Source organism: Corapipo altera, unplaced genomic scaffold, assembly GCF_003945725.1.
Source record: "Corapipo altera isolate COAL_440 unplaced genomic scaffold, ASM394572v1 89, whole genome shotgun sequence".
NCBI lineage: Eukaryota > Metazoa > Chordata > Aves > Passeriformes > Pipridae > Corapipo > Corapipo altera.
In genome coordinates this window covers 173,207-200,488 of record NW_020884968.1, presented here as the reverse complement: position 1 = coordinate 200,488, position 27,282 = coordinate 173,207, and the positions used below count along the sequence as shown (strand labels likewise).

The window sequence follows — 27,282 nt, the reverse complement described above, 5'->3', positions numbered from 1 at the left end:
TACCCTTCCCAGTGACTGTCTGACTATTAACCAGATTCAAAGCTGAGATTACCTGTGATTAGAGAATTGAAAACTCTGGCTAATGCTGAAAACATTGAGCAACACTTCTGGAAAAAATAAGTACCATTTTTAAAATCATTTCCACTCCTTGTTCCTGGATAGGCAAATTTTTCCTTTTTGTTTCTTTGAAGAATAACTTAGTCCAAGGATACTTATAGTGAAACACCTCTCAGAGACTTTCAGTGGTTCATTCCCATTTTATGTTTCAGATTAATAACAAGAATTTTCAACAGTAGTTCAGAGAGGTTAAGTTCTGATGTGACCTTTACACTATCTCCCATATTTCTGGGTTTATTCCTGGTCTTGCAGTGTTACTGCTTTCTTGAGGCTAGTAGATTTAGTTTTGGACGAAGAATGTTTTCCAAGTCACCTCTAACTGCGACTCTGCCGTTCTTCTGGCATCTTGTCCAACCAGTCAGCTACCCTTGCTCCTCAAAACATGGGTCTGAATTTTTTTCATTCATCTTTGAGACCTTGGTGCTTTTTATGTCTTTCTTGGACGAAAAAGCCTTGGCCTTGCTCTCTGAAAGCAATAACACCAGGCGAACAAATTAATCAGAAACCATCCTTTCGATGAGCTTCTGAATGACTATCTGGCTGAATGTAATTTTTGATGTGTCTGGTATAATTTTTTATGCCTTTTCCAGCACTAGGTTTTTCAGAACTTAAGTTGCAACTAGTTCTGTAGCTGGTGTTCAACTTATCTGTGTTACCTGCACAGATAACACCGTCTCCCTTACAGCAGGTCACATGCTTGCTTGTTTTTTAAATGCCTTAGGATCTTTTGTAAAATCCCTGCAACATCATGCTGAAGCTTCTTTTGTGCTGGGTGGGAAACCTGTAGAGTTTATGTTCTTTTCAGTGAGTTTCAGCATGTGACAGGCCTGATCAGAAGGTCTGTAGTTTCTCTGTCTTAGATAAAAAATGTGTCTGTTCATCCATCTGGGAAAGATCTTGAGTCTGTGGGCACCAGCACACAGCAGGTTTTGATGACCCCATCATTACAGGTGATTCAGCTCCTTGTCAATATCTTTTGCCATGACTTTCCAAAAAGATCTGAGCTGTATTTGCCCATTGCTGAACTGGAACTTCAGCATCAACATTGACAGTTCTTAATACAATTTCTATTGATCTGAAAACTCCTTTCTCCCTGTTCTGACAGTCCTAGATCTTTCACTGGAATTTTCAGTGTAAAGTTTTTATGTGTAGAACATAAAAAAATGAAAATTAAAGACACCAAGGAGAAATCTAAAATCCATTTTTATGTGTTGAAATTTGTTCCATGTTGATTTCTATGGTTTATACTTTTTCCATGTTTTTAATATCAGCAAGTACATCCTTTATTGGAGAATCAGAGAATGTGTTTAGCAAAGGATTGTCTTTACCTTGTTACACTAGAGTTCCTCCATAGGCAGAGACAGAAATGGTATCTTTGTGCTAACATCCTTTTTCTCCAGAATGATTCGTCTCAAACAGAAGTGACTTGGAAACTCATTCTCCTCTACTGACAGTCTGTACAACACCACCCTCACCTTCTCAGGTGTAACATCTACTTAGGTGGATATATATGAACTTCACTGGATAGCATGTTTTTCTTTAAGGAGTACATATGGAGGCATTCACCTTAAACATTCTAATTATTAATGATGATGTTTCATTAATGTATCTCCTGTTGTCTTGAAATTCTAAGCTTTTTCCCAAATGCATCAATCAATCTCCATCTCTTCATTCTCTCCCTCTTCCATCATACCTGTTTTAAAATAATAAATTCTTAATCCATCTTGTTTAATCTGCTCTTTAGTTCTCTCTAATGATGAACACAGGCAATGAGAGGTCAGATCATACTGTCCAAGAAAGTCTTTTAGCTGACTTCATTGGAAGTAGGATTAGGATCTCTTTAGTTTGAGCCATGAGTTCTTGACAGTTAAAACTTTTACTTACACAAAATCCCTCTGGTATCTTTGGTATTTTGACTCACTGGGAATGAAGGTCATCATTTAAAAGTAAGGATGGAGCATAGATATTTCATTTACCCTTCTGGGGTTCCGCTGTTTCCCTCGGAAAAATGGAGACCATTATTGGAGTTATTTTGCTCCCAGTTGTTTTGAAGGTGGTCAATGCTGAAGTGGTCTATGCACTCGCACAAAGGAGGATGTGATCTTTTCTATTGGCTTTTCTGTGATATCAATTTAACAAAAGTCGTCTGTCAGGTAGAAGGGTGAGTGGGTGGGCCAACACAAGATGTTTTTCCTAGGCATGTATATCCTAGCATTTTTGAGAAAAGTTTCAGCAGCTTGTTTCTGAGTATGGAAAACAAGGCAATAAAAAAGGGCAGATGGCATGTCCAGCAAATGGCATATGCAGCTAAGGATAACAAATAATACGTGAGTTGCCTGGATTTAGTTTTCAATGTTGTGGCAATTTGGTTGTGAAAGCTTATCAGCTCTTACAATAACATCCTATTATTTTTTTCGGTGGAAGGACACTTATGTTCTGGAAAAGCCATTATGAAGTTATCATCTTATTTTTATTTAATTTAAAACCATCACCATTATAAGGTCAGCCTCTGCATCTTACTACTGAGAGACAGTCATTTGGGGAAAAAAAAGGCCTGATAATTAACTTACGTTTGTGTGTTTATCTGCAAAGCCTGTTCAGCAGCAGGAGATTTGAGAGGACTGTTCCTTCTCTTTGCTCTCTGATCTCTCTCCATCCCCTCTTTGTTTTCTTTCCAGTTACCAAACTTGCCATCTCTTCTGTTCCCAAAAGGAAGCAGCAGAGGTGATAAGGGGTGCTCTGCTTGGCCCATGCACTGTGCTCTGTGTGTGCATTTGTAGGTATGGAGAAGTATGAAATACTGGAAAGGAACACAAAGTCTTTTCCATTAAACCAAGGCACAAAGATTTCTTAGTTATAAGCAGTGCTTTAACTCATATAACACCATACAAGACCCCACCTGAAAAATATGAAATTCATAGGAAGAACTGTAAGACAACTTTTCAAGTCAGATTATTAAGTTAAAAAAAAAAAAAAAGGCGAATCAAACAAACAAACAAAAAACCCCAACCAAAAAACAGCAAAACCAACCAAACAAAAAAACCCAAACATAAAAAACTGTGGTACTTACTTAAACTTGTACCACAGATGTCTCTGCTAAGGGAGCAAAGCTAGAGTGCAGCTTTCCTCCCAAGGGGAGGTGTGTGGCTGTGTTTGGATGCACTGCATCCAGGGCAAGTGGGAGGCTTGATGGGTGGGAATGGGCTGTAGTGCTGAGATCTGAACCACAGGGGAGTTGCTGCAGGTGTCCATCCTTGCAGGATGCAGGTGGGCAGAGCTAGCTAATGGTCTAGGACTGTTTATCAGAAGACTGAAAACAAATGGATGCTGAAAAAAGGACAAGTCTTTGACCCTCAAGTGCCAGCATACCTGGTCTGGGTAGCAGGTGGCTTCGTGCTTCATTTATAATTATATGACTCTTCCTTTGGGTGCTAGAAAGATAAAACATGTCCACAGCCCGCTGGAGGGTCTGGGCAACAGGCTGAAACTTATTCTGAGACATCTCATTTGTATGCTCCAGCTCTATCTGTCTAGTTTATTATTTATTCCTGTGGCTCTTCCCCTTTAATCTCACTTTGCAGAAGCCCAATTTTCTCTAGCTATCATTCTGTGTTGTGATGTATCATGAGTCATGCCCCATATACTGAGCAGTAATAGTGCATGCAAAGAGAATTGTACCAGCCAACATATCTAAAACTCTCTTAATTTTTAGAAAGTGGAATCTGCCATATTGCATTAAAGCTAGTTTCAAGTTCCCAATGTTAATGAAGTTGCTACCCAAACTTTTTTTTTTAGGTCTATTTTCAGTTCTTTGAGATTTATTTTCACTACATGTGATTACAGCAGCCTTAAAAACTTCTTAAAAGACAGCAGAACAATTCTTCTGTGAAGCCAGCAGGACTGTAATTAGTATAATGTCCACTAAATGACAGTCCAGTGTGTGAACTTCAGTCACAGCTGCTCTAGGTATTATCAGTCTTTCCGGACTGAGCCTGAGTCAAGTCATGCAGAAACAGTGTTTATTTTTGTATTGCAAGTATGACTGAGAGCTTATTATGAACTTCTCCAATTTCCTTAAGATTGATGCTTTAGATCAACCTGGCTCTGTGTGCTCCAGCCTAGCAGCTGAACAGGATATTTATGCAAAAAAATATTATTACATCAAATATTGAAGTTTGAATAGAAGGAATCAATTATTTATTAATACTGGTCTTTTATTCAGCAGGAAATAAGAAGTCATAAGTGGATTCCTCACACATCAGTTGTCAGTTCCAAGAGGCGGTTGCCTTTTTATTTTGCCATCCATCACAACTCACAACTCAAAAGGTATCCTTTCAGGTTTTTTTTTGTTTGGTTTTTTTTTTGGGTGTGGTTTTTTTTGTTTGTTATGTTTGTGGGATTTTTTGTTGTTTTTGGTTTTGTGGGTTTTTGGTTTTGGTTTTTTTTTTTTTTGTAAATGAAGGAGAAAGAGAGGATGATGACTAAGAGGCTGCTAATTTATCTGGAAACCACCACTCCAGAACAAAAGAGACCCTCACCTTTGGTGGTTGCTTGTAAGGATTCACTGTGAAATGAACATTCTGGGCAGAGAGAAGTTGAAAACTTAGTCTTGGTTGCTTCTGCCTCAGTTTAAAGACTGTGAGTTACTCGGTAACAGCCAGGAGAAAAATTTTTACTTCTGAACATAGGACTGTCTCTGAAACACAATTGCAGTCCTGTTTCCTCCTTCCTTCTAGATAGTAACAATTTGTAGCCAGCTGAAAATATCAGTGAATTTAATTAATTTTTTCTCTTGGAAACCTTTTCCTTTCTAAAGTTTCCTCTGAGACCAAAGCTTTCTTTTGGTAGCTGCTCCAATGGCAAACTGGGATTCTGCCCACTCCCTTGTGTGTTTTCACTGTGTTGCACCAGACCTTGGCTAAAAATCCAAATAATCTCAACAAGCAAGAGTAGCAGACCCTACAAATAGACACCACATAACCCTGTAGCCCTACTGCATCTTTACAGCATCTAAAAAGCAACACCCATGGCTATGCTAAACTTTTTTCTAATGACCTTTTCCTGTAGAAATGGCAATTTGCAGACACTTAAGTTGGTATTTTTGAGATTCCAGCTCTGCATATGCTATCAGAAAATTTTTTGCATGGGTATGAGACATCAAATTCATTTAGTAGGGAACATATTGAGCTTAACAAAGAGGTAAAAGTAACCAATGTGAAAACTGATTGTTTTTAAATGATTGTATGTTGGTCAAATCCTATCCCCCAGACTTTTATCAATGCAGTCTTTTTACCGCTGAACACAGTAAAAAACCATTTCATCTGCAGTTGTTCTTAATGTAAGACTTTTCAAAGGAAAGGCCTCTAAATCTTTTCAGTATTTTTAGGTTGTGGGCTGTTTTTATTGAGTTGTGTTGGCTCTTCAAAGTAGGCTATTTCCTTAGTTTTTGGCACCTCCTTCAGAAAGGAGGTATAAGCAGTGGGTGTTTCAGTCATATTGTCTGTCCCACTAAAAAAACCCAAAACACTGAGAGTCTGAGGCAAATCTGAGAGAGGTGAGTGGTCACCAGGAGCCTCCTAGTAAGTCCTTCACACAGAGGAAAACTTGTGTCAGGAGAAGGATGGTAGAATTTGTTGTGCTAAAAGCACAGGATGCATAAAACCAGCAAAAGATAAAATGAGACCTCATGCAACTTAGTGGCTGCAGCATTCCAGGATATATCCTTGGCATCTCCCCAGAGTCTAACTGGGAGAGAAAACTTTGTCACAGAAGTGCATAATGCAATCACTGCCTGAAGCATTCTTCTTCTGGAGCCTCAAGGGTGGCTGCTGTTAGGCTCTCACTGCTTTATCTATGTAGTACTGACATGGCTAATATAATTAGGAAGACTGGCTGAGTCAGAGGTTTCCAGCTGAATAACTTAAACCAATAAATATACTGGGATTATCACTTTAAACCTTTTTCTCCATTCTTATACTGCTTTTTCTTTTTACCTTATAACTCATTTTCCACTTTCCCTCTTTGTCAGCTAAGATTCCTGACTCAATTTTTCTTAATACTAGCCCAAATCTGTTACCTATCACCTGCTACTTACTTTTGAATAAAGAGTCTGAAATCTTACTCATTTCACTTAATTGCCATGCTTAAATGATCTTCTACAATCCTCCCTAACCCCTAGGCAACTCTTATCTATGGTCTTGATAGGTGATTAATGACTTTCCATTCCTGGAACCAATGTGAAAGAGAAATAAGACAACTGAGAAAAGACTCTTTTCTAACCTTTCTTTCACCTCAATCATTTCAGGAAGGAAGACAAGAAGGGCAATAAATGTTTCACTCTTCTTCAAGGAACATCAGTTCTGCTGGTGCCCAGTGTTAATTACCTGAAAAATATTTAAATGACGGAACACAAGTTACAAAGAAAAAGTCCTTTTCTCTGGTCACATTAGATGGGTGGCACAAAATACATTTCTTCTGTGCCTGCTGACACTGTTAACACTATTTCCCCTTAAGCTCTTATGTTACTCCCCACAATCCAGACAAGCCTAAGAACAAGAGCAACACATTCTGTGGGTGCAATTTTAGATCTACTCCTGTGTGCCCTTGGAGTTAATCTAATTCAGTCTATAGTGATTTACAGAACACTTGTTTGTGCCCAATATCTGTCTTATGGTAACACTTTGGGCTCTAGAGGTACAAGATTGAAAGTACTTTACAGTCTTTACTCACTTACCTTGTCCCATGTTTAATGGGTTTTTATCACCCTTGTCCACTTGTTCTCAGCCCTCAGCAGCATGGGTGAACACAGATCCGAGTATCACCAAGTATCAACAGAATACAACTGCTGTTGAGATATTTCACTTGGGAGGGATGCAGTGGTTTAAACTGATCCATAAAATCTTCTTGCTTCCCTTCATCTTCCCCAGGGCAAAATAGAGTTCCCAAACACATCCTACCTGTTTGAGTGATGATCTGTCATGCTGAACATTATTGAAAGTGCTTGACTAAAATTTGACATGTAACTGTGGCTTTTACAAACTCCAAGTCTCTTTGTGCCATTCCCACTATGGTGAGATCTGTCTCCATTCCTCAGCACCGCTTGGATCTGGCTGGGTGAATGTTAGCTGGGCCCTCCTTCCTACAGTAAACTCAAACCATGGTTTGAGTTAACTAGCTTATTCCTCAGCCTGCAGCTGCGTACAGAGTCCCCATTCCTCCACAGCTCTGTGCAAAGCTGATGATCCTGTTTCAACAACAAGGGACTTGTGGTGTTGTAAAAGATTAGAGACAGATTCTAAAGAAGCAGGAATGGCATATTTATTTAAGAGTAATTTATGTCCCTGTTTTCAATTCCTGCTGGGACTCCCACAGTTATAGGGCAGCCTAGAGTATGGCTTTGATATCAGCTATGCTGTTTTGATTTTACTCAAACCAGTTCATTTAATATGAGTCTGAATCTGGTGTGCCTATGGGGGTATCACATAAGCTGGTTAGCGAGTGTCACTAATAAAGCAATGAACCCTAAAAGTAACATCTGCCTCATCCCACTCAGGCTTTCAGAGAATAATTACATTGCCTGTTATATATCTCATTAGCACTGGCAGCTCTTCCTTCCTTTACTCCCAAGACAGTGGAGGGGATGGCGCTTCCCCCATCTGTGCTTGGATTCCCACTCAGTGGGTGCTGAATCTTCATCTTTTCTTGGAGAGACTCAGAGACTACAACATTACATTAGATGCTACCTCCATCCACTTTTCAGGTCTTTCCTTGGCTGGTCTGAGACGAAAGCTATGGTGATGTTGCTTAAAAGAGCGTGAAATCTTACTTACAAGAGGGCAACATCTTTGAAACTTGGCTATGAAAGTGGTATTACTCTGCAAGTCATACTGATTTTTTAGTTAAAACATGCCAAGATCACCATCTTGTGATGCCTGCCTGCAAAAAGGACTCTTTGGGGCTCAAGATGATAGGGTTTAGTCTGGAAGTGGAATAAACTTACAGGAAAGAGAGAAAAAGTGATCATTCCTATTACCTTCACCTCCCAATGCTGCATTGATCTGGCAGGCAGAGGAGTTCAGTCACAGAGACAGTGCTTCAGGCAAGAGGCTCCTTTGATGCCTATGGCCTAGTGCAGATTGTTTCATTAATTGCTAGCATTAAATGTGACTAGTGAGCTAAATCTATGAGGGGCTTAATTGGGGCACTGAAGCAGGAAGACTTCTTAAAGAGCTCTTGAAACTCAAGAAATTAAGGAGCTTCCTTCTCAGTTAGCAGACTTTGCGTAACTGAATTCTGAGCAGTGAGTACAGTGCAGACAGATGAAGAACTGTATATCTGCTCCAGCATCTGATGTCTCAGCTGATGCACTATGGTAATTGGGTTTGTGTATTGGGAGGGTGTGCATTATCCAGAGAAGCAGACTTCATTTTTACAACTTCTACTAATGTCACATGAGCCAACGTAAAGGCCACTGGGATTTTTGAGAAACCAAGCTAGAGCATCATGACCTGTGAATGCAATATGGCCACCCCTGGGCAGATGCTGCCTGACCTCAGACTGGGAAGTGGTACTTTGTGTACAGGTAGCATTCACCACCCCTGCTGCAGGGCATCTGAGACCTAGCTTACAAACAAGACATCATTATGTCTTCATGAAGTGTGTTGTAGTTACAGGGATGCCCCACCTGCCACCTGTTATTTGCACAAAACCCATATAAGTGTTCAGGATACAGAAATTGTCCCAGTTAACACTGCATGTAGGTTTTCATGTCCCATCACACTCCTGGTACTCAGATGGAGGGTCAGAACAGGTTCTTTGTGGTGTCTCTGGGGTCTTCAAAGGACAGTGCCTTGCAAGTAATGTGGAGGATAGCAATGGTCTTGGTGCTACAGTCTTCAGGAAGAAATCTGTTTCTTCCAGTCTGGGCATGTGGGAGCTTTTGCTCTTCTAAGGAAGTGCAGGAAATTCCTCAATTCCAATGAACATTTATGTACAGGAATTAAACTGATTTTCTGTTCCTTCCATAAAGCACCTGTGAGTTAGTTTCAGGACGTCAGTAAAGCAGATTTGCCTGCCATTTGTACTAATAATCTGTATTACACAACTTCTAGAAATCACAGGACTGTTCACACCTCTACAGGAAAACTACAACAATTTAAAAGCTACATGTATAAGATGAAGGTTAAGAGTAAGCTATTGTTTTTGTCTTGGATTATTTGTGTGTATTTACCATTTTATTTACATGATAAAATGCTGCAAACTGTATAAATACAAAAAAACCCCATGTATGTGCTCCAATAGGCTTTTCTAAACTGTCCCATCACAGTATTAGCTGTCATTGTAGCTCCATTTCCATTAGATTAATTACTTTGTCCATGGTAAAGCAAGAAACTGAACATATGGGATCTGGGCACTATTTTTATGGGGTAACCATAGCGGTCTGAGTTTCTTACCTGTGCAGCTGATACCTCATTCCTGGAAGAACTGAACTTCAAATGGCTTAGTCAATTAAGCCAATGTGGATAGCTGTATTTCAGTAACACATATCACATGTACTGTCAGCTTAGTCTCCCCTGTGCCTGCTAAAGAAGGATGATGTACTTTAGCTCTGCCTGCAAGCAGGGAAGAGTGGCAAGCAAGTTTGCTGTGGTTGATTAGGAGCCTTATCACACTCAATCCCACTAATCAAATAATTCAGCTTCCCAGCACCAATCTGGGGCTAGTGACTTCTGGTTAAGTGGTCTACTAAGGATTTTTAAAAAAACACATGACCTTATGCTTCCTTGCAGCAGGATGAATTACAAACCTGATGGCTGTGCTGTCCACCTTTGGTTCTGACAGAGGTACGGGTACACCAATGGGGCTGGATGCTGTCCAGCTGGAGATCAGGGTTTTTATGTTGAAGTCATTCCACAAAAACACTAATGAAGACCTTTGCCCTCCCTCTCTTCCTTCTGCTTGGGTGTTGGTGTCCATGGCATGAACAAGGGTGTCTGCAGGGAACTGCTGTTTACCAGGGAACACTGTCAACATTAAAAAAGTCTGGCAACAACATCCTGCAGGGGGGAATTTCTGACTGTACTTTGGGTAATATATACAGGAAGTATTGCCTATGGCAGGAGGAGAAAAGCTGGGGGGGGGAGACCTTTGTAAGGCTGAGCATAAAGATACACGGCAGCAGCTGATTAGGACGTGGAGTGAAAGAGAAAGTAGGAGAGATTTGCATTCATTTGGCATTTCTTGAGCCAAAATATGGAGACATGGGGTTATGAATAATGTGAGTGGGCTAGAGCCAAAAGTTGTTCTCCCATGTTTAATATGATTCATGTAATACTAGGGCCCTAGATACACAGACTTCTTCCAAAGGCTCGAAATAAAGTAGTTTTCCCCTTCCATCCTTGATGATGTGGGAGTGGACCCTCTCCATCCCCAGTGCTGGTAGGGATGTGGCTCACAGCAGCCTCATATACCTTTGAAAGAGGTTTTTCTGAGCAGTGCATAGATGTCCATGTGGGAAGGCTGCTGAGCCAGGGTCAGTGCCAGCCTTGCCTTTTTTGGGCCAACTACTTGACAGCAAACATTTAACAGAGTAACTGCATTGGATGGGCCTGAAAGGTTTTTCCTGGCAGGACAGAGTGTGGGTCCTCAGTGAGTGTAAAACAAGGATAGCTGGTGAGAAAGGTGCTGCAGCCTGCCTAATCAGAGAAGGACCAGGAGCAAAGGAGGCACAAAACCCCACTACTCTTCACAGTGCTGTTTGTAATGCCATAGGGGTGTGCAGGACACCAGACTCAACTCCAAGGTTTTGGGGACTGCTGCTGACACACTGGCTGCTTTGTTCAGCTGCTGTTTGCTTGGGATTATTTTGGTTATTTTCTTCTGCCAGTCACAAGCGCAAGCAGTTGCCAGCCTACAACCAAAGCAATATGACTCCTGGAATGAAGAGCGTCTGGAGAGGGGCTCTGCTGGCATAGGGTTGGCAGTCTGGGAAGACCCCAGAGGTCTGCTTTGCAATTGTGCCCATGCACCTGCAGTGCTGCCTTCGGAAGAGAGCATGGTGTTGGACCTGCTGCCACGGCCACCCAGACTGGCCTTGCCAAGGACAGAGGGCTACATGGAACAGACAGCACACATTAAATGGTTTGCTTCAGTGCCACAGCACACTGCTTTATTAAACAGTGAATTTTACCTACTGCTATCTGTCATTTTTTGCTGTTTGTAATGTAAAGCTGAAACAAGTCTCATGGTCTTTCAGTTTTGTGTTGTCAGTCCCTGATCCTGTCAGCTGGCAAACCACTGGTAGCATAGTAATTACTCAGATGTTGATTTACTTCCTTAAATTGAAGGCAAATTTATGTGTCTTATGGTGTGCATGTGGAACTGACTAGCATTTTTTAAAGCCCCTAGGCTTCTTCTCTTTCAGGTCTCTCAGGATAAGCTGTTGTTTATTTTCCATATCTCATTATTGTGAGGCACCCAGGTCAAAGCTGTATGATTTACATGATGTTCTGACAATGCTTTCAGGCTGCCACTTTGTATGTGGCATGCCGTCCTATCTTTACCTGATGAGTGACGTGCATTTCAGAGCAGTGAGCATTTTGACTGTGCTCAATGTATTGCATTATCTCCAGTTCAACTGCTTTGACTCTGGCTTTATATGTTATATGCATTGTCTATCATCTTCATTCACGAAGCCTAGCCATGATGATGTCTAACACAGATAAAACTTCTAGACTACTTTGTCCATTTAGGCTCCTGTCTCAGTACATATTGGACACCAATTACAACCGTAACTAGTCATGAGCACAATAAGATAAGATGTGTTCTTGCAATTGGGTGGATGTTGATGAATGTAAGATATACCTACATATTCGCATATGTTTATGTGTTGCTTGTATGTACATGAATAAAATAAGAAATTAATTTAAGCTTATTTGATTGAAAAAATGACATTAATTTAGGTAAGTGCTTCATAGAGCTCCTTGGACCACTTGGGAGTTGGACATACATGCTGACCTGCAGCAGTTCCACTATAGCTTTTCTGGGCCTCTTTTTTACATACCCTGCCAAGTGTTCATTCTCCAGGCACATAACAGGTTTCTATATAAAGAATGGTTTTAAAAATAGCTCTCGTGTACTTCTTAGATCCAGATGCTCTTTTTAGCCATGGAAAACTCAACGTTGTGATGACATATATTCCCACTGGGAGAAATATTTATTCTCCTTGCTTTACAAAATGTAGCGTGCAAAATCTGGATGATAATTTGGGACTACATTTATTATGAAATGTCTCAAATATGAAATTAAACACTAGTGTTGGTCTGATCCTATTTGTAGTAAAGCAGAATACAGAAGGAATACGCATGGGAATATCATTCACACTCCTCCTTCTTTATATTTCAAATGTTCTACTTAGGAAGCCACGCCTACCCACCAACCAGTAAAGAAAATGCTATAGAAAGAAAAATAGAAAAAAATGCACCTCTTTTCTCATTTCTAATAATAACCATAATCAGTAATTTCACAGACAGTGTAAAAAGTGCAAGATACATATATATATATATATATATGTTACACCAACACATCCAGAAATTAGGGCTAAGAATTCTTCTGCCGTAATACAGATGTTAGGTGTGTGAAGGTCTACATCTGTCCCAGCTATCCAACACTACCATGGTTGTTGATAGGTAGAAACAGGCATTGTGAGGCACAGTCTAGCTTCTGCAAAAGCAGAAGACTTCAGTCAGTCAGATGAACCATAGTACTGAAGTACCTGTTACTCTCTTTTCTAGGGAAAGGAGAAAGCAAATTAATTTACTCGTTTAATTGTAGACATTTACAGTTAGATCAGACAAATTACATCATAGGTCTTTGGGAGAACAGTAACATTGACTAGCCTTTTGCAGGATAATGACCTCTAGTCCCTGTGGCAGTCAAGGATGCTTTTTACTGTGTATTTAAATGGGATAAGATTGATATGCCATATTGCATTTATTCAGCATCCTTTATGGAAAGATGTAATTTAAGTGCTCAATAAATCAGACTTGTCTGCACATATTTAAACTAAATGAGCTGGGTGCATTTTCCAAAGATATCTGTCTAGTTCCATTTTAGACAACTTACATGGTCTCCAGTGTCTTCTTTAGAAGGTCACAGCTCTTCTAAATCTCTCATGTCACTGTCTGCTGACCTGGTGCAGGTTTCTCTGATGGCACTGAGTGCTATATTTAGTCAACTGAATCTCAACAAATAATTAGAAAAAAAGGCCTGTAAGCAATTCTAAACATATACAATGTTTGTAGGAATAAGTGTGTTAGTTCCCCTTGGGCAATGAATCCACAGATGACTGTGTGTTGCACTTCAGCACCCATCTCCAGAAGAAGCCACTGAGTCAAAATGGACAAGTGTAGAAAAAGGTGATGGTAAACTGGGATGCTGTGTTACTTACCCTTGGGAGGAGATCATGATTCATGCAGCTTGTACTCAACTTACGTTGAGCAACTGCTCCTAGCACTTATGGAAACATTCTGCAGCCAGTTTTATGCTGTGATGAGAGGCTGAATGGCTGAAAAGACATTCTGATCTCTCATAAACAAATGTTCAGGATGCCCGACAACTAAACTTCACTCTGAGTCTACACATGCTACATACATCACAAAAGAACTACTTTAGAAATGCTTTACTAATCATAGCAAATGCAAGTGCTGTAGATTTTAAATGGAATGCTCAGTAACATCTGTGGCTGATGGGTTTAGTGACTGTTCTTGAAGGTGGATACCTGAAAATTTATGTAATCTGATACAAAGAATACAAGAAACATACACATCTATTCTCCTTTCAACCATCACATAGTCTTTATTAAGCAGAATATTAAATTAAATATGAACAGCATTTATCTCCTAAAATTCAAATTTCTGAGCATATGTCAGATAAAGTCCATTCCATCTTCTGTCTGATTTTTAACTGCTTGCTAAAGCAATACCTATTGCAACTGCATATGACAGGAAAAAAAAAAGATCAGATACTTTTCTGGACTCAGAGTAAGGCATCCAAAATAAATTTGAGTAAAATGACCTTAATTCAACAAAGTGTTTCAGCTTCAAGCATGCAAGTAGACAATGAATCACATGCTTAAAGTAAGACTCAAGTATGGTATATGCTTCTTGCTAAATTAGGTATAAATTACATCTACATATCAAATGGCAGCAAAAGCCCAGTAAAAACACAAAACAAAGGAAAAACCCCAACCAAGCAAACAAAAAATCAGAAAAACAAAAACACCTCCACAAATTAAAGATAACCATGAAAGCTTTGGTTCAGAAGCAATAGTTTCTCAGATGTAATGCAGTCCACATAAGGCTTGTTTTGTTTTTACTCAGTCACTTTATTATTTATTGCTCAGTATCAAAAGGAATCAAATTGACACTGATTAAAGGCCATTGTGATTTGTAAGTATTATTCATATAATTCTTTGAATAGTATGATGCACATTGTAGGGATAAATCAAAGTCATAGAAGACCAAAATAGGAGGGAATCACAGTATGATGCAATCATGTAAACAATAGCACATATGTACAGATTAATACAGATTTCCTTTTGTCCACTTGACAGACCTGATCAAAAGTAGCAAGTATTGTAATTGTTACAAACACTTGAATTTTTCCTTTGAAAGGGTGAATATAAAAGAAAATCTTATAAATCAGAGTGGATTAATGTGTCTCTACTGCTTTTTCTCTTGATCTTTACATCTTATCAGAATCCTCTCCCACTGAGTTTATTGGTTACTTAGGAAAATGAGCTGAGTGAATGTTGTTTGAAATGGAAAAATATTGCTAATATTCCCACAGAAGATATGGAATCAGATACTTTTGATCAGCCAGTAGGTTGTTAATAATCAGTATGGACTGCTTACATTACAAAGGGCCACGTTTCCCCAGTCAGCAGCCTTGCAACTTCCTCCTCTGCAGTTAAATGGTACATAGGAGCTGCAAAATATATCTGTGAAAGGCTGAAGACTAAACTGCTCTGTGAAATTCTGGCCAAGTGTAGAGTAGTCCTGGATTTCATGAGGCTTAAAGCAAGATCAGCTATTCAAATAGGGCAACTCAGCCACTGAGACCTGGGCTGTGCAGCACAGATTCAAACTGCCTCAATGTATGGGAGTAGGACTAGTAACTTCCTTTGTAGAAATAGTGTCAATTTTGCAAAGGCCTATACTAGCCTGGCTTACAGTATCAGGATTTAGGACGTCAATTTGGGATTAATCACAGAAAAGACAGGCATTCAGTTTCAAGGTAGTCAAAGGCGGCATGAATTCAACAGGGAGCTTTAGGATATGACTTAATCTCTACATCATAATACATGCTAAGCTGCTTAAGTGTATTTGGTGCAATTACATCCAATTAAGTAGTTGGAAATTAGGTTCCCTGTCTTCAAACATCATAGGACCCCTGCTCTACAACAGGATTGGCACTGACTGACTTGTGGAATTCAGCCAAGACCCACAGGTCCCACAGACTACTATCCAGGTACCAAAAGGTTCATGTGCCCAAAACCTGTTTCAGGATGGAGGTTTATATGGACAAAACAGAGATGTCTGCACAGTCTCACTAGGATGGAGAAGACTCATGGGATGGTCACAGTGGTTTATGCCAAGGAGAAATTCATGTCAGTCTGTTTACTGATGAATCTGCAAACGTTCTATTTAGCAAATAAAGAGGACAGCTTTAGTGTGTGAACACAACTAAGATACTCAGTGCATTTCTGTCACAGGTTCCGCATTTTGATAATTACAGACTTCACTCCTATGTGCAGCCTGTCCTTTTACTAGCACTTTCAGTCTTCCAGGGGTTAGTTAAGTGTTTTATTTTTTATAAATAGGATTAATATATAAAATCTTTTTAAGTGCAATAAACTCAGAAAAATATAAAATGTTTCAAGCCTGTGGCTCTCTCCCAGCATTTTACTCACTTCACCAGATGAAGGAAACACAGAGGGATGCTTCCAAGCAGGCTTGTGAATTGGAGGACTGGCTATTTTTGTGAGCTATGAGAGCAGCCACCACACCCAACATAAGCTGAGAGCTTTTGTTCATATACAGAGAAAACAAAGGACACACAGATTCGCTACTCTTTCATATAAGAAGATTGCACAGAAAGAGAAAATTGCCAACTTCCAGGGCACAGTGCATTTCTTGAACTGACATTCACATGGTGTCTCCAAACTGATTGGTTCCGAGACTGAATACCAGGACTAAACGCTTAAACTCATTAATTGATACTGGGGACAAAACTGTAGAACTACAGCCACACTTTACTACAAGCATTGGACTGTAGTACGAGGACAGTTTGAATGGTACTTCCCCCCCCCCTCCCAAAAATACACACTTCAAACAAGAAAGCAGTCCAAAAATTTTCTAAGACACAAGAACAGGACACAAGTTTAGTCCTTCAGAACAAGCTGTCTGTCTCCATCAGGGTTGCAGCAGCCATCTTGCACCAGAAATCAGCCTGGGCTTTTTTTTTTCGTTACCTTACTTCTGTTAGTATCCAAGGACCTCTCATTTCCGTGGTGGTTTCTGACTATATTTTCTTTCAAACATTCAACTTTTCTATTTCTTAGTGTTGCTGTGGCAGTCTAATGTCTTTTTCTTCTTGTTGTTGCAGTTTTCTCACTATTTCCCTGAACATCTGCAAGACAGCCCAGCTGGGTTGACACAGTGTGAGATGAGGCAGACAGGCATTGCCAACAAAGGGCTCCTACTGCAGTGAGTAGGCTGCTGAAATCAGATGTTTTCTAAGACATCTATGGGGACAAAGCCTTTCTTCTTCCCGCTGTATACTTTGATAAAGCCATCCTGTTCCTTTTCAGAAGTCACACAAATCTGAATACAAAGAAGGTATGAAAATATTAAACTCTTTGCTGTGATCAAAGAGACAAATTATTCCAGGGTATTTATCAGGTAGGTTAGACATCCTGCTAGTTACTTCTATAAGCAGAACAATCCCTTTTGGACTCTGCTTTGATAAGAATCTGAGACTTATATATTTAGAGAGTTAACTTTCTCCCGTCTCCCTGAAGTGCACATATATATCAGAGACATTAATATCATTAAGAACTTGTGGTTGATAAAAGATTTTGAAACTTGAATTATGACTTCAGCCTACTGTAATCCTTCTGCTTTAGTTGTCTGTGTATGAGAGGAATGGGTGATGAGAGAGGAATTGGTGGTGAAAAGTAATCATGATGCCAAGGTGGGTCACTTGTAGCAGCTGACTTGAATGCAAACATATTCTCCTTTTGCAAGTTTAAGAAGCCCAGGTACTTCTCAGATGAGCAGTGGATAATGTTACTTATTCAGGCCTTGCACTTACAGATGCCTGTTCTGGATACCAAAATGTGTGACCCAAATCCTGTGATCGTGTTTGTATTACACCCACTCCAAACAGAGGTAGTTGTTGTGAAATCATATGGTCTTTCCAATAGCACAAATATTACACTGTGGTAAAGGTTTTCATTTTCTGAAGGCGTTTCCACCTTAATGCCCTTCCTGAGACATCTGGTAATGGTCAAGCCATTTGAAAACCTAGCGGCACAGGTACTTTAAACTGGGAACTTGAACACAGTGCCACACAAAATAGAGTTGTTTTCAAACATCTGTGCCAAATAACCATATATTTCCTATTAGTCAAACAAGGTTAAAATATAATTAGAAAACCAATGGTCCTGTTGAGACCACTCAACTCAATGATTTCTCATGATGTCAGTGTCAGCTATCTATCTGGATGAGCACTCATCTCTGTCTGGTAAGTATTTACAGTGTTTATTTAGAATAATTCAGAGGGCATGAAATTAACAAAATTAGCTCTGAAATGTTCCTGGGTAAATCCATTTCAGCATGATTGCTATGGGTGACACCTAAATACCTCATCTGAACTCTGGGCCAGGTTGTCCTGTTGTTACGTACATAAAATTTATTAACAACACTGATGCTGTCAGAGAGAAATGAAAGGTCATAAGAAGGAGGTGAAGCTGCTTCATATTTGCCACCTCCAGTATTTGGAAATAGTGAGGTGCATCTCTGTACCTGCAAACAAAATTTTAGAAAATAAATGGACTCATTAATTTTCTTACTTAATCTACCTACTCAACACTAGCTGAATTAGGTCCCTGGGGCAGAACTGAGCACACCAACAGGGCTGACATGCAATTAAAAAGAATAATGTATTATTGTTTGGGCTAAATCACATGGAAAGCGTGGGAGAGGTATAGAACTGATGCTGTTTAGTTTAGGTTCTGTTTCAAAACAGCAAAGCTTATTTATGTCATGAATCCCCAGCACAGCATCTGCTTCCCTTGCAGTCACATTACCATTCAAAGCAGAGGTGTAAAGCACATGAACACAAAAAGGAGTTTCTGATTACTGCTATGTATTGTTCTCTGTCTCTGAGAAAGATTATGGAAACTGCAACGATGAGAGAAAAAGCTGGCAAAGAAGCACAAGACTAAGGATGGTCAAGTATGGCAGACTATCCAAGTGTGGGAAAGATTCCCCTCTCAGCTGATCCCTACTGCTGTGAGCTTTTGCAACTTGTCCATAACTAGATCTGAATGGTAAAAAGAAATACCTCACTCCATCACTGTTCTTTTCTCCTAATTGAAGATGTCTGAAAGACATCTAGCTTTTTGCTAGAATCCCCAAAATAATCACATCTCCAGGTCTACAGTGCTCACTAACCATGCTGCATTTTTTTCTTTAACCTCTTTTGTTCTGTGCAGAACATATTGCAAGGACAGAGTGCTGATCTTTCCAAACACTGATTTTCTTTATTTTTGTATTTTTGGAGTGAAAAATTATGGTAGATTCATTCTTTTTCCGGTGGTTTTTATTCTTTTTTTTTTTTTCATTCTTTTTTTCCCCTTGTTCTGCTCCTGGTTCGAGAGCTCCTTGATATCAGTGAGAGTGTTCTGCTACAGTAATAACTTTAAATCTTCACTGGGCATGAGGGGTACAATGCCTTTCTGTAAGAACTTCTCTCACTCTACATACTAATATACATAGGTCTGAATTCTCCCGAATTCCAGCTGAAATTCTCTCACACTAAGATACTAACCTCTCTATGTGCCAGACCCGAGATGGCAGAGTTTTTTCCCACTACTTTCCAAGGAAGGGGAAGTTTCAGGGGCAGAGTGAGTTTGGACACAATATGCCACACTGTCATAATCATGTGCAGCTCAGGAGGTCTCCTGGGCCTGTGACAGCTGCTGGAGCTTTGCAAAGACCTGGACCTGCTCCAAATTCTGCAGTTTCAGAAAAGAGTGAACACAACACCATCTTTGACCACTTTTGCTCTCATCCTCTTTTATGAATGCTGCCAAGGATTTCACCCTCAAGTTGTAGCCTGGGGATCTGGCTCTTGACTTTCTTACTTGGGTAACGTAACCCCAGATAAGTGCCTGGTAGTATCCAGAGTTTTGGATTCCACCTGACGAAACAGCTGTTGTTGAGGATTAGCCCTGATGACAGATGGCAAAAATTATGGTTGTGAAGGCACAAGGTACCACAGCTACTGCCAGGTGATCATGGTTTTCTGCATAAAATTGGAAACTGCTTAAAATGGCACCTACTCAGGCTGACATGTTTTGGGGGGAAGGCTGCTAGCCTGACAAGAAAAGTGAGCCAGAGCAACCGTTCTCCAGTGAATTTGGTAGGAAAACAAATGGAGACAAACTGTTGCACTCTGGCTCAAGAGATTAGTAGTGGAATAAGCCACAGAGTAAGAAACCAGAGCTTGGCCTATTTCTCACTCAATAAGTGATCTTTGGAACTATTTGAAAGTGGGATCTAATATTGTAAAGTCACTTCCCCACTCTTTCATCTCATTTTGCTTAAAAAATACCTAAAACACTCTAAACAAACCAAACAACTGTTCAGATCGTGACTGTTGTCTGAACTTTTCAACATCTGTCCTGAGAATTTTTTATCAGTCAGTCAGCCTGAGCAGGTGGGGCATATGAACAATTAAGAAATGATTCTTTAAGTTGCATGGTCATTAATACTTTCCTGTTCTTTTAAGGCCTGTATTTTGAATTTGAGCTTAAGTGGCCAGTTCTTTTTGTCTGGGGGTAATTTTGAACTTGCCCTAATTTTCTGCAGCTGTCTTCTCTTCTTTCTTCCATATACTTAAGCTATCTGTCAGTCACAGACTGGTTCTGATGAAGTAGGAACGTTATGAAGTAGGATTATGAGGACAGTACAGTTTCAAGAGCTGTCCTGCAGCTGCACAAAAAGTGCCAGGTCAAGACATCTGTAGGTTCAAGTCTTCTCTTTGTAAGAATGACTGCACAGGGACACTGTGAGTTTCTACATCTACTACTGCCAGTGCACTGAAGTTCTTGCCTATATGAGCTTTGTGGATGGAAATGATAAACAGTTCAGTTTTCATACCCATTCAGTCCTTGTGTAAATGATAATGACAGGTTTTATTAGACTTCAATGACGTTTCATTAGACTTTGTTTTTAAAGAAGACCGGGACTAAACCAGATGCATAATGGCCTGTGTACTTGTTTTAACTCTTGCAAATTTTGTGTGCCACTCAGTATCTCAGAATGAGTGGGAACGCCCATCCCTGCCCAGCAAGACTGATGTCAATGGAAATCATAGATAGCTGGAAAAAGACCCTGTTCCCTTTTAGCAGCAGTTACAGCTGGGGAGCACACAGAGAACTGCAACATCACTTTCGGTGCCAAGTTTAAGTAATTTAATCCTAATGCATAAGTCACTGTGATGAAACTGATTTTCAGAGGCAGCTGACTCACGCTCTTAGAAGTTCAGCTTCTATTAGAATATCCCAAGAATGTGGGTACATAAAGTACCTGCTAGTAAATGAGGTGAAAAGCCAGGTAGCAAGAAAGCATCCAGACTTTTTCCCCAGATCTCTAGACCCAGCCTGGAATCCTGCCTTGTTAAGCCTAGTCTTGTGGGTATGTTTAAGCCAATTCCCAGGCTCTCCTCATGGCTGCCTCATATCTGCACATAGCTGCTAATATAAATGTGCCTAAAAACACTCTTTCTGAAATTCCTGTGTTGAGGTGGTGGGGTAGGAGGGAAGTTTGCCCCCTGAACTGCGGTGCCAAGGGGACAGCAAGGCTGACAGGCCTGGTTTGGAGATTGTAGCCATCATAAGAGTAGTGGCCTGTTTGGTGTCACTGCAGAAACTGGCTGGAACATGCTTTCACCAGCAGGACTAGTTTACATCAGTGACATTTATGAATATCTATCAGAAAATGGATCTGTTGCACTGACTTTTATGTAAACTCACAGTGCACACCTGGATAAAGAAAAGAGTTTCTGATTCTCAGTCTTGTTGCAAACGTTACAGTTTGGGGTAATTTCTATTGCACAAGATCACTCGTGCAAATTAAAATCAGCTGTGTTATTTAATCACAAAAAGCTCAACTCTAAAGTTGTTTGTATTAGTGTGACTGTAGGTGTCAGAGGCAGCCAGAAAAGGGTGTGAGTAGGTTTTTTTTAAAAGATTATTTCCTTTCTTTAAGTAGGATAAGAGAAGTAAAAGCAGACATTCAAACAGTAGATTATTGTCACTTCATTACAAATAAGGATGACCAAAATGTTAAAAATATTTTAAGAGGTGTTTTTCCAAGTATTGATGATATATTGGATATTGTGTTTGTGAGACAGCTTAAAAGAGTGGAAAGCCACAGAAATTGGCTGGATTTGGTTTCCCTTGTTAATAGTCTTACTTTAATGATGTCAGGGGCTATATCTACCTCCCTCCCACAGATTACCAATTGAGCCCTGTCGTGTCCAGTCATCTTCTGAATTGATTTTAGAACTCACAAATCCGTCAGTGAACCCTGAAATCCAAGATATTTGAGTCTCTGAAGCAGTACTTTTTCTCATATTTCATAGTGAAATTTTCAAGGGATCCTTTGTGAAGACTAGCTTGTGCATATTGTTCAAGATAGGTGAGTAAATTGTGTTTTTTTCTTCAGTCCTCCACTGAGTATTGGCTTTGCCGGAAAGGCTTGGATAAAGCTGAAATTCAAAATTTTATTTCCAAGGTAGGAAACTGCTAAGCGATTTCAGAGAAAGTCTCACTGTGCCTCAAACTTTGAAAATATCTCTACTTGCCTAAAATAGCTTTTCTTAAGGTAGTCATGTGGCTTTGTTGATGTGAACATATTGCTTTAGCCTAACAAGAATAGACTGTATATCTGGGAACATTCATATGAGATAAAAGGGAATAGAGACCTGCAGTATAAACCATGGATGGCATCAAGCAATACAACAAAAATTCACGTTATTTTCTCTGGATAATTTTTTCTGTCGGCATATCCTGCTTGCCTTTGTTGTCAGAATGGCTCTAGACTCTTTCAAACCACATAGAAATTGACTCAATAAATTCACAATAAAATTGGGACAATTTGCCATACTCTAGTTAGAATTTATTAGACCACTTAATGAGTTTTTCTAGGTAAAGTGAGACTTGACAGGAATTGGCAGCAATGAATAAATCTCCCCTTCTTGCTAATCTGGAACAAGTTGGTACTTTGTGCACAGTAGATATATTGCATTCATAGCACTCTGGACTCTGCCCAGAGTCAGGTAAAATGGATGATGGCATCCCGTAGAAACTCCCAATAGAACAAAAATGAACAAAAAAAATTCTTCTAAAGTTTTCTCACAAGTCCCATTCAGATGACTTTTTTTTTATACCTTCCCCTGCTGCACTTTTATGGAGAAATAAAAGACAGAAAATAAGAGAAATGACTGAAGAAAGAAGAAAGGAAATTTGGCTTTGGAAATATAAAATAAATTTTTAAAGTAAAAAATTCCCAGTAACAATTAAAAATGTTTTTCACAATAAGAGTTTTTCCACAGTGAAGGCAGAATTGCTCTGTTAAAAAAAAAAAAAAAAATCCTACACTGTGTTGAGGGACAGCAGGAAGCAGATGAGTGCCCGTGGCCTTGCTGTGACTATCCTGCCTGGAAATTACTCAAAATGGCCTTCAAGCTACTTAAATGTATCCGTTTTGCATAAGTTGTGTGAGAGTGGAGAGGAATTACTTTGCTGCACTCCTTTCCTCTCATGTCCCTGCGTTCACATGTTTGTGCAGTCTGATCTCTGCCCTATATTTCACAACAAATATTTATTTATTTCTTCCTCTGAAACCTCTCTCATGTGGAGAGAGCACCTGACAATATGCACATTCAACCTCAGAAATTGTTTGGGCTTGCAATAGAGCTGAAAAAGTTTACAACAAATGAGGAGGTAATAGACAGACAAGATGGATTCATCCCTTTCTTTACCTCCTGCCCTGCCAGAGATGATGAGGCACCCTTGACCTCAAGCTCCCTTGTGAGCCTATTATGAAATAGGGACAATAGGAAGGTCTTTGTGTTTAGATGAAGCTGTCAGACTTGCTACTTGAAAACTGTGATTTTGTGACAACTGAGGAAAGAAACTGGACTCTCACTGCTTGCAGCAGCAGCCACACTAACAGAGATGATCTAGTGTGGCCACTAATGAGAAGGGACACACATCTTGACCATTCCCTTGTGTTGACATGCCATATTCCAACACTACCATTTCCCTAAGCTTTGCTCTTCTGTATTGCTTATTCTAGAGCACAAAGCCTGCAGAAGCTCTTGTTCTGATTTGGTAATATTTGGGGTTTTTTTGTCTGTGTGCATATATATATACATATATATATATATATATATATATACACCAAAAGAGCTTTTGGGTAAAAAGAGTTTAAGAACTTTCTCTCTTTCTAGCAGCTTCAGGGCTGACCAAAGTACTATGCATATAGGGGCAGTCAAAATGTGTTCTGGTCACTGCATTGCTTAAAAAGCTGTGTAAATCCAAGGATTGTTAGCACCTGTATGTTTTGCTATGCCACAAGACAGCAGCAGCAAAGATATAAGTTAATCTTATCTACCAGTGGAGCGAAGTAGTACAGAAGTTCTGCATGGAAAATCTATGGCCCTGAAGTCCACACTGATTCTGACTCCTGCTCTACTTTATTAAAATCAGGCAAACAATTACTGGTGAGATGACATCAGTTGCCAAAGGAAAAGAAAGACTCAATCAGGTGGAAGAAAGTTAGGCTTCACAAGGTGCAGTGAGAAAAATCTAGCTTTTCATTACATCCAGGTCTCAAAGAACTCGAGCTGTGTATCAGCCCTAGTCAGCCGTCCTCCTATTTACATGAGCTTATGAAACAAATCTGTCCTTTAATGCAGATTTTGGGTCATGGCTTTTGCCTAGTGAACCCACCTGAAGGACACAAAGTAGAAGGAGCAGCTGGAAGTACACCAGGCTGAATGGACCCTGCCAGACCTCACTGTATGTGGTGTAGCTCATAGCACCACTTATAGTTTAGAATATATTATGGCCTGTAGAGAGGGTATGTAAGTGGTGACACAAAAAATTAATGATTAAATAGAGTTTGCAGCTGGCAAACAAGAGTCAAATTTAAGATTCACGGGTTTGTGTGATGCTGTCTTAATTCTGTTCCTGCTGAAGCCAAAACCATGAGCTGTGTTTAGATTTTTAGGTAAGTTTAAGTCAGGGGAGTGAGCCCCTGTCTTTAATTAGATTAGCTCCAATAACGAGGAGAAAAACAGAGCATTTTTCAGGTGCACATGGCCTACCACTAAGACTGTGTGCTCGTCAAGCTGTCACTCTGAAATCAGTAAGAGAGTGCATAATATACAAAGTATCGTTATGAATGTTTGTGACACTGAAAATTTAGGCTATGTTAGGCAGGGAGTATGTGTTTGCACAAGGCAAACACTGCTCTTAACTGGTCACTAGACCCGATTGCCATGCAAATAATAACTCTACCAGTAAAACTACAATGAAAAGAATCTGCCTGTCCTCAACTTGCACAATTTTTCCTCCAGTCATTGGTAAGACTGCTGGATGCTCTAGTTCGCTGAGGGTCCAGCACAGGGGATCTTACCTGGTTTTCTTTCAGAGTTATCTGTCCCTGTTCCTTGCAGCCAATGAATGTCCTGATACACCTGTAAATCTTCTCATTTTGCTGCACTCTTTGAACAAAGTTAGCAGGAAAAAATCCAGTTCTGTCATCAATTCTCCCCTATGGAGAAAACGTATTAATAGAAGAAGATTGTTAACACTAGCAGCTTTAATGCAAGTCCACAATTGAAAAGAAGATATTTTTCCCTTTAGAAAGAAAATAGATATATAATAATTAGCACATACCTTCCACCAGTCTTCATTAGAGTCTTCCAGAAGAGTGATCATGTCCCCTGGCCTGTAATTAGAAGAGGAATAGTAGTTGACTCTTAATTGTCATGTTGAATCAGCTTTCACAATTCCCTTCTAATAGGAAGGTAGTCCTTTAATGGTTATTTTTTCTGAGCATTCATTGCAGGTAGACTCAATGAGGTGGCAAGGTTTTCTTCAGTCATACATGGTAATGTAGAATAAGAGTCTCTGTATTTTGGGGCTAGATCTGTTTTGAGACAACATCTGTGAACTGGAAGTTTTGCTTCCTGCTTAATAAGAAACTGTCCCTATTTGCTACAGGCATTATCTTTTTACTTTAAGACATTTGTTGGGACACACTACTTCATCATCTGTGTTTTCAAGCTGTGATTGCAGAAGGAAGGCAGCAGGAAAATAGTTCTATTTAGCTGACAAAGGCAATTAGTCAGCAGGGATATAATTCTGCCCAAGAATGTCTTTTTGATTTGAATGGGACATATTTACCTTTATAATGTGTGGTGCTGGGTCGTAATTGCTAAGTATCAGCATCCAGCTGACTAGTTCCAAAGCAGATCTAGAAGAATAATTTGACTGGAAATGCTAATAGCAAAATGTGCTGAGCTGAATTTGTGCAGATAGTTGAACAGTTATTTGACCTCTTTCCCCCCATTGGTGGAACTTCATCATTATTATGTAATTATAATAATGATGTGTTGTAGAAAGAAAGTGGCAGCTCTTTTCCAAATGGATTAACCTCAGAACTCTCTGTCTGCCTGATAACTTCTTTGATTTCAATAAAATAATGATTGACCCCTAATTATTCAGCCCTCCTTGCATTCCCTCTTAGGCTCACTGTATTGTTGAGGTATCAGCACGAGAGCCTGCAAACACATCTGGAGCATATGATGAGTAACAGGTCCAATTTAACAGGTTATTTCAGAGCATGCGTAGAAAATGTGGATCTGTCCAGGATGCAGCTGGAGGTGGGGTCAGTGGTGGGCCTCTTTGATCCACTTCCCAAGGGGTTATCATTGCTGCTACAACTGGAGAAGTGGGCATTTAGTATTCTAACACGGTGCAATCTGAAACAGAGTTTTTCAACTCTCACCAAAAGGTACTTGAAGATTTTCCTCAAGCCCTCTTCAAGAACCTGTTTCAATGTGTTTGGAACAAGTAAATGTTGTTGAGGTGAGAAAGGAAGTTAGAGAAAATGGATAACTTAGTATCCCAATGGTGAAATTTTTTTTTCCATGGGAAAGGACATGAATCCTTTATTACAGTTAATATTTAATAAAAAACACTCAAAAAAGTTTTAAGGGAACCCATGACTTCAAAGTGAATAGACTGTAACACCATTGGAGTTCTTACACTGCAAGGAAGAACACATTTAAGATTTAGAGAGCCCCATCCACTCAGTACACTTCAGCCTGGTTGTTAGAAAAATAACCTAGGAAATATAAAGGTATTTGACTGTCAGAGAAAGATGGCAACTGAATCTAAAGTCTCTCCATGTCACTGGTCTGAGCACTGAGATTTTTAGACTGCAGACCTGCTGATTTTGCTTTCCAATTTTTTTTTAGGACAGAGCTAATGTAGATGTCTCTAAACTCGAAAAAAGGATCCAAAATAGAAGTCCCAGCTGGACCTCTATTACTCTTGCTGCCTAGATTTAGGCTGCTAGTCCCTGAAAGGGGGTAACCTGCTTGGTGCTTACTACTGCTTGAAATCACCCTCAGGTCTCATCTTTTTCTTCTGTAAATTACAACCCTGGATAAGTTGTCTGCTCTACCTCAGTGATCTATATTTCAGGAGGTGGCAAGATAGGCTGTCATGTTCCTTCCAACTATTCTATTCTATTCTATTCTATTCTATTCTATTCTATTCTATTCTATTCTATTCTA

At 39.7% G+C, this 27,282-nt stretch overlaps 1 protein-coding gene across 1 annotated transcript in view; it reads right to left on the bottom strand.

The window, feature by feature from the left end:
* Positions 1–13,945: 13,945 nt before the first annotated feature.
* The window catches only part of STAC (SH3 and cysteine rich domain), a 73,094-nt gene continuing 59,757 nt past the window's right edge, over positions 13,946–27,282 (bottom strand). The window contains exons 9-11 of the mRNA XM_027665044.1: positions 25,376–25,427; positions 25,113–25,250; positions 13,946–17,000 (exon numbers count right to left, since the gene is read on the bottom strand). Of these exons, the coding sequence (XP_027520845.1) occupies positions 16,902–17,000; positions 25,113–25,250; positions 25,376–25,427 (289 nt within the window). The 3' untranslated portion in view covers positions 13,946–16,901. The remainder of the gene's footprint in view (positions 17,001–25,112; positions 25,251–25,375; positions 25,428–27,282) is intronic.